The 7,500-nt window shown below is 41.9% G+C and overlaps 1 protein-coding gene across 1 annotated transcript in view; it reads right to left on the reverse strand.

The window, feature by feature from the left end:
- LOC123996863 (gamma-enolase-like) overlaps window positions 1-7,500 on the reverse strand; it is a 20,299-nt gene that overhangs the window by 7,441 nt on the left and 5,358 nt on the right. The window contains exons 7-8 of the mRNA XM_046300642.1: window positions 3,505-3,727; window positions 539-736 (exon numbers count right to left, since the gene is read on the reverse strand). Of these exons, the coding sequence (XP_046156598.1) occupies window positions 539-736; window positions 3,505-3,727 (421 nt within the window). The remainder of the gene's footprint in view (window positions 1-538; window positions 737-3,504; window positions 3,728-7,500) is intronic.

Consider the following 7,500-nt stretch of genomic DNA (forward strand, 5'->3'; position numbering starts at 1 on the left):
AGAGAGAGAGGGGGGGGGGGGAGCTGAAGAGAGAGAAAGAGAGAGAGAGATTGGACGGCCTCCCCTAATTTCCTGACACCAGTTAAGGAGGTTTTAATTATGCGCTACGGTGCACATTTGGCAAGGTGGGAGCTGCACTGATGTACCCTGTCCCCCATCACTGGTGCTTATCCATGTCGCTATGGCTGTGTGTGTGTGTGTGTGTGTGTGTGTGTGTGTGTGTGTGTGTGTGTGTGTGTGTGTGTGTGTGTGTGTGTGTGTGTGTGTGTGTGTGTGTGTGTGTGTGTGTGTGTGTGTGTGTGTGTGTGTGAGAGAGAGAGAGAATCAGAGCTTCAGTACAAGACATCAGGGTTATAGTCGGGAGGGGAGTAGCCTAATCAAACATATCATGGAGCAAATGACCATGTTAGGGTGACAGGTACACACACACACACACACACACACACACACACACACACACACACACACACACACACACACACACACACACACACACACACACACACACACACACACACACACACACACACACACAAACCTGGGTAGTCATTGACAAAGCCCTGGTACATGTCGCAGAGCTCTTGGGCGCTGATGTGGCGGTCTGCGTTGGGCGGAGACTTGAAGTCCAGGTCGTACTTGCCCTCTTTGTAGAACTCAGAGGCTGCCACGTCCATCCCGATCACCACCTTGTCTGTGAAACCTGCCTTCTCAATGGCTGTCTTGATCAGCTCCAGGGCTGCACAGGACAGAGTGACAGGACACAGGGACAGGACAGATGGACAGGACAAAGGGACAGGACAGAGGGACAGGACAGAGGGACAGGACAGAGGGACAGGACAAAGGGACAGGACAAAGGGACAGGACAGAGGGACAGGACAAAGGGACAGGACAGAGGGACAGGACAGAGGGACAGGACACGGGCAGGGACAGGACAGAGGGACAGGATACGGGCAGGGACAGGACAAAGGGACAGGACAGAGGGACATGCCACAGGCAGGAGGCAGGACAGAGGGACAGGACACGGGCAGGGACAGGACAAAGGGACAGGACATGGGCAGGGACAGGACAAAGGGACAGGACAGAGGGACAGGACACGGGCAGGGACAGGACATGGGAATGGACAGGACAGAGGGACAGGACACGGGCAGGGACAGGACAAAGGGACAGGACAAAGGGACAGGACATGGGCAGGGACAGGACAGAGGGACAGGACACGGGCAGGGACAGGACAAAGGGACAGGACAGAGGGACGGGACACGGACAGGAGGCAGGACAAAGGGACAGGACAGACGGACAGGACACGGGCAGGGACAGGACAAAGGGACAGGACAGAGGGACAGGACACGGGCAGGGACAGGACAAAGGGACAGGACAAAGGGACAGGACAGAGAGACAGGACAAGGGCAGGGACAGGACAGAGGGACAGGACAGGACGCAGGGACAGGACAAAGGGACAGGACAGAGTGACATGCCACGGGCAGGAGGCAGGACAGAGGGACAGGACACAGGGACACGACACAGTGACAGGGGGACACAGGGACAGGACACAGGGACAGGACAGAGGGACAGGACAGAGGGACAGGACATGGGCAGGGACAGGACAAAGGGACAGGACAGAGGGACATGCCACGGGCAGGAGGCAGGACAGGCCACAGGGACATGACACAGTGACAGGGGGACACAGGGACAGGACACAGGGACAGGACACAGGGACAGGACAGAGGGACAGGACATGGGCAGGGACAGGACAAAGGGACAGGACAGAGGGACATGCCACGGGCAGGAGGCAGGACAGGCCACAGGGACATGACACAGTGACAGGGGGACACAGGGACAGGACACAGGGACAGGACAGGGAAAGGTGAGCAGGGAGAGGGGGACACAGGGACAGGACAAAGGGACAGGACACAGGGACAGGACACAGGGACAGGACAGGGAAAGGTGAGCAGGGAGAGGGGGTTGCTATTAAACAGTGAGTGATAAATCCAATGCAGGGGTATTGTGCTTGTCTTGCTCTGACTCTGAAAGACAATGTGCTGTGTTCATTTATGAACCCAGTTCAAAAACAACCACGGACTCCCACCCTTTCTGTATTTACAGTAATATTGGGAATCTTGCGCATTCAGAAATGATTCATACCCCTTGACTTATTCCACATTTGATTATATTACAGCCTGAAATCAAAATCGATAAAATAGATTTTTGTTCACACCCATCTACACACAATACCCCAAAATGACAAAGTGAAAACATGTTTTTAGACATTTGGCAAATTTATTGAGTGTTATATGTTATAATCACCTTTGGTAGCGATTACAGCTGTGAGTCTTTCTGGGTAAGTCTCTAAGAGCTTTGCACACCTGGATTGTACGTTGTGTTTTAGGTTATTGTCCTGCTGGAAGGTACATTTATCTCCCACTGTCCGGTGGAAAAGCAGACTGAACCAGATATCCTCTAGGATTTTGCCTGTGCTTAGCTCTATTTAGTTTATTTTTATATAAAACACCTCTCTATTCCTTGTCAATGACAATCATGCCCATGACATGATGCAGCCACCACCATGCTTGAAAATATGAAGAGTGAAACTCAGTGATGTGTTGCGTTGGATTTGTCCCAAACATAATGCTTTGTATTCAAGTTAATTTCTTTGCCACATTTTTTGCAGTTTTACTTTAGTGCCTTATTGCAAACAGGATTCATGTTTTGGAATATTTGTATTCTGTAAAGGCTTCCTTCTTTTCAGTCTGTCATTTAGGTGAGTATTGTGGAGTAACTACAATGTTGTTGATCCATCCTCAGTTTTCTCCAATCACAGGCATTCAACTCTGGAACTGTTTTCAAGATTTCTTTCTCTCTGGCAACTCAGTTAGGAAGGATGCCTGTATCTTTGCAGTGACTGTGCGTATTGATACACCATACAAAGTGTAATTAATAACTTCACAATGCTCAAAGGGATATTCAATGTCTGCTTTTTATATTTTTACCCATCTACCAATAGGTGCCCTTCTTTGCAAGGCATTGGAAACCCTCCCTCGATTTTGTGGTTGAATTTGTGTTTAAAATTCACTGCTCGACTGTGGGACCTTACAGATAATTGTATGTGTGGTGTACAAAGATGAGGAAGTCGTTAAAAAATAATGTACAACAATATTATTTCAGGCAGAGTGAGTGAGTCCATGCAACTTATTATGTGACTTGTTAAGCACATTGTTACTCCCAAACTAATTTAGGCTTGCCAAAACAAAGGGGTTGAATATTTTTGGACTCAAGACATGTTAACATTTCTAAAAACGTTGACATTATGGGTATTGTGTGTAGGCCAGGCTGTAATGCAATAAAATGTGGAAAAAGTCAAGGGGTGTGAATACTTTCTGAAGGCAATGTAAACCAATTGGAAGGCTGTTTCCTTCACATCTGAAAACACAGAAAGCTGAGGGTCTACAGAAGTTGTTTCCGGACCATGCAGTAATGTCTTTGATATGACTTTCCTCCTGTCTCTCTCACCTTCAGTGTTCTCCAGTATGTTTGGGGCGAACCCCCCCTCGTCCCCCACGTTGGTGGCGTCCTGGCCATACTTCTCCTTGATCACTTCCCTCAGCGTCTGGTACAGCTCCGCCCCCACACGCACAGCGTCCCTGAAAGACTCCGCCCCTACAGGAAGTACCATGAACTCCTGCATGGCCAGCTTGTTGCCCGCATGAGAGCCCCCGTTGATGACGTTAAACGCCTGAGGGAGAGGGGGACCAGGGGAGGAGAGGAGAGGGAGACATACATCAGTATTAGTCAATATACAGTATTTATTCATTCCTTTATCCAGTAGTTCCTTCATTCCTTCATCCAGTAGTTCCTTCATTCCTTTATCCAGTAGTTCCTTCATTCCTTTATCCAGTAGTTCCTTCATTCCTTTATCCAGTAGTTCCTTCATTCCTTTATCCAGTAGTTCCTTCATTCCTTTATCCAGTAGTTCCTTCATTCCTTTATCCAGTTGTTTCTTCATTCCTTTATTCAGTAGTTCCTTCATTCCTTTATCCAGTTGTTTCTTCATTCCTTTTTCCAGTTGTTTCTTCATTCCTTTATCCATTAGTTCCTTCATTCCTTTATCCAGTTGTTTCTTCATTCCTTTTTCCAGTTGTTTCTTCATTCCTTTATCCATTAGTTCCTTCATTCCTTTATCCAGTTGTTTCTTCATTCCTTTTTCCAGTTGTTTCTTCATTCCTTTATCCATTAGTTCCTTCATTCCTTTATCCAGTTGTTTCTTCATTCCTTTTTCCAGTTGTTTCTTCATTCCTTTTTCCAGTTGTTTCTTCATTCCTTTATCCAGTAGTTCCTTCATTCCTTTATCCAGTCGTTCCTTCATTCCCTTTTCCAGTTGTTTCTTCATTCATTTTTCCAGTTGTTTCTTCATTCCTTTATCCAGTTGTTTCTTCATTCCTTTATCCATTTGTTTCTTCATTCCTTTTTCCAGTTGTTTCTTCATTCCTTTATCTAGTAGTTCCTTCATTCCTTTATCCAGTTGTTTCTTCATTCCTTTATCCAGTTGTTTCTTCATTCCTTTTTCCAGTTGTTTCTTCATTCCTTTATCCATTAGTTCCTTCATTCCTTTATCCAGTTGTTTCTTCATTCCTTTTTCCAGTTGTTTCTTCATTCCTTTATCCAGTTGTTTCTTCATTCCTTTTTCCAGTTGTTTCTTCATTCCTTTTTCCAGTTGTTTCTTCATTCCTTTATCCAGTTGTTTCTTCATTCCTTTATCCATTTGTTTCTTCATTCCTTTCTCCAGTTGTTTCTTCATTCCTTTATCCATTAGTTCCTTCATTCCTTTATCCAGTTGTTTCTTCATTCCTTTATCCAGTTGTTTCTTCATTCCTTTTTCCAGTTGTTTCTTCATTCCTTTATCCATTAGTTCCTTCATTCCTTTATCCAGTTGTTTCTTCATTCCTTTTTCCAGTTGTTTCTTCATTCCTTTATCCAGTTGTTTCTTCATTCCTTTATCCAGTAGTTCCTTCATTCCTTTATCAGTAGTTCCTTCATTCCCTTTTCCAGTTGTTTCTTCATTCATTTTTCCAGTTGTTTCTTTTCCAGTTGTCCATTTGTTTCTTCATTCCTTTTTCATTCATTCCTTTTTTTCCATTCCTTTTAGTTTCTTCATTCCTTTATCCAGTTGTTTCTTCATTCCTTTTTCCAGTTGTAGTTCCTTCATTCCTTTATCCAGTTAGTTTCTTCATTCCTTTTTCCAGTTGTCCAGTTGTTTCTTCATTCCTTTTTCCAGTTGTTTCTTCATTCCTTTTTCCAGTTGTTTCTTCATTCCTTTATCCAGTTGTCCATTTGTTTCTTCATTCCTTTTCAGTTGTTTCTTCATTCCTTTATCCATTAGTTCCTTCATTCCTTTATCCAGTTGTTTCTTCATTCCTTTATCCAGTTGTTTCTTAATTCCTTTTTCCAGTTGTTTCTTCATTCCTTTATCCATTAGTTCCTTCATTCCTTTATCAGTTGTTTCTTCATTCCTTTTTCCAGTTGTTTCTTCATTCCTTTATCCAGTAGTTTCCTTCATTTTTCCAGTAGTTCCTTTTCCATTAGTTTCTTCATTCCTTTATCCAGTTGTTTCTTCATTCCTTTTTAGTTGTTTCTTCATTCCTTTTCCAGTTGTTTCTTCATTCCTTTTTCCAGTAGTTCCTTCATTCTTCATTCCATTTTTTCCAGTAGTTCCTTCATTCCTTTTTCCAGTTGTTTCAGTTGTTTCATTCCTTTTCCAGTAGTTCCTTCATTCCTTTATCTAGTTGTTCCTTCATTCCTGTATCCAGTCATTTCTTCATTCCTTTATCCAGTAGTTCATTCATTCCTTTATCCAGTAGTTCCTTCATTCCTTTATCCAGTAGTTCCTTCATTCCTTTTTCCAGTTGTTTCTTCATTCCTTTTTCCAGTTGTTTCTTCATTCCTTTATCCAGTAGTTCCTTCATTCCTTTTTCCAGTTGTTTCTTCATTCCTTTATCCAGTTGTTTCTTCATTCCTTTATCCAGTTGTTCCTTCATTCCTTTTTCCAGTTGTTTCTTCATTCCTTTATCCAGTTGTTTCTTCATTCCTTTTTCCAGTTGTTTCTTCATTCCTTTATCCATTAGTTCCTTCATTCCTTTATCCAGTTGTTTCTTCATTCCTTTTTCCAGTTGTTTCTTCATTCCTTTTTCCAGTTGTTTCTTCATTCCTTTATCCAGTAGTTCCTTCATTCCTTTATCCAGTCGTTCCTTCATTCCCTTTTCCAGTTGTTTCTTCATTCATTTTTCCAGTTGTTTCTTCATTCCTTTATCCAGTTGTTTCTTCATTCCTTTATCCATTTGTTTCTTCATTCCTTTTTCCAGTTGTTTCTTCATTCCTTTATCTAGTAGTTCCTTCATTCCTTTATCCAGTTGTTTCTTCATTCCTTTATCCAGTTGTTTCTTCATTCCTTTTTCCAGTTGTTTCTTCATTCCTTTATCCATTAGTTCCTTCATTCCTTTATCCAGTTGTTTCTTCATTCCTTTTTCCAGTTGTTTCTTCATTCCTTTATCCAGTTGTTTCTTCATTCCTTTTTCCAGTTGTTTCTTCATTCCTTTTTCCAGTTGTTTCTTCATTCCTTTATCCAGTTGTTTCTTCATTCCTTTATCCATTTGTTTCTTCATTCCTTTCTCCAGTTGTTTCTTCATTCCTTTATCCATTAGTTCCTTCATTCCTTTATCCAGTTGTTTCTTCATTCCTTTATTCAGTTGTTTCTTCATTCCTTTTTCCAGTTGTTTCTTCATTCCTTTATCCATTAGTTCCTTCATTCCTTTATCCAGTTGTTTCTTCATTCCTTTTTCCAGTTGTTTCTTCATTCCTTTATCCAGTAGTTTCTTCATTCCTATATCTAGTAGTTCCTTCATTCCTTTTTCCAGTAGTTCCTTCATTCATTTTTCCATTAGTTTCTTCATTCCTTTATCCAGTTGTTTCTTCATTCCTTTTTCCAGTTGTTTCTTCATTCCTTTATCCAGTAGTTTCTTCATTCCTATATCTAGTAGTTCCTTCATTCCTTTTTCCAGTAGTTCCTTCATTCCTTTATCCAGTAGTTCCTTCATTCCTTTTTCCAGTAGTTCCTTCATTCCTTTTTCCAGTTGTTTCTTCATTCCTTTTTCCAGTTGTTTCTTCATTCCTTTATCCAGTAGTTCCTTCATTCCTTTATCTAGTTGTTCCTTCATTCCTTTTTCCAGTTTTTTCTTCATTCCTTTATCCAGTAGTTCCTTCATTCCTTTATCTAGTTGTTCCTTCATTCCTTTTTCCAGTTGTTTCTTCATTCCTTTATCCAGTAGTTCCTTCATTCCTTTTTCCAGTAGTTTCTTCATTCCTTTATCCAGTAGTTCCTTCATTCCTTTTTCCAGTTGTTTCTTCATTCCTTTTTCCAGTAGTTTCTTCATTCCTTTTTCCAGTAGTTCCTTCATTCCTTTTTCCAGTTGTTTCTTCATTCCTTTTTCCAGTAGTTCCTTCCTTCCTGTATCT

This window comes from Oncorhynchus gorbuscha, linkage group LG15 (assembly GCF_021184085.1).
Source record: "Oncorhynchus gorbuscha isolate QuinsamMale2020 ecotype Even-year linkage group LG15, OgorEven_v1.0, whole genome shotgun sequence".
Taxonomy (NCBI): Eukaryota; Metazoa; Chordata; class Actinopteri; order Salmoniformes; family Salmonidae; genus Oncorhynchus; species Oncorhynchus gorbuscha.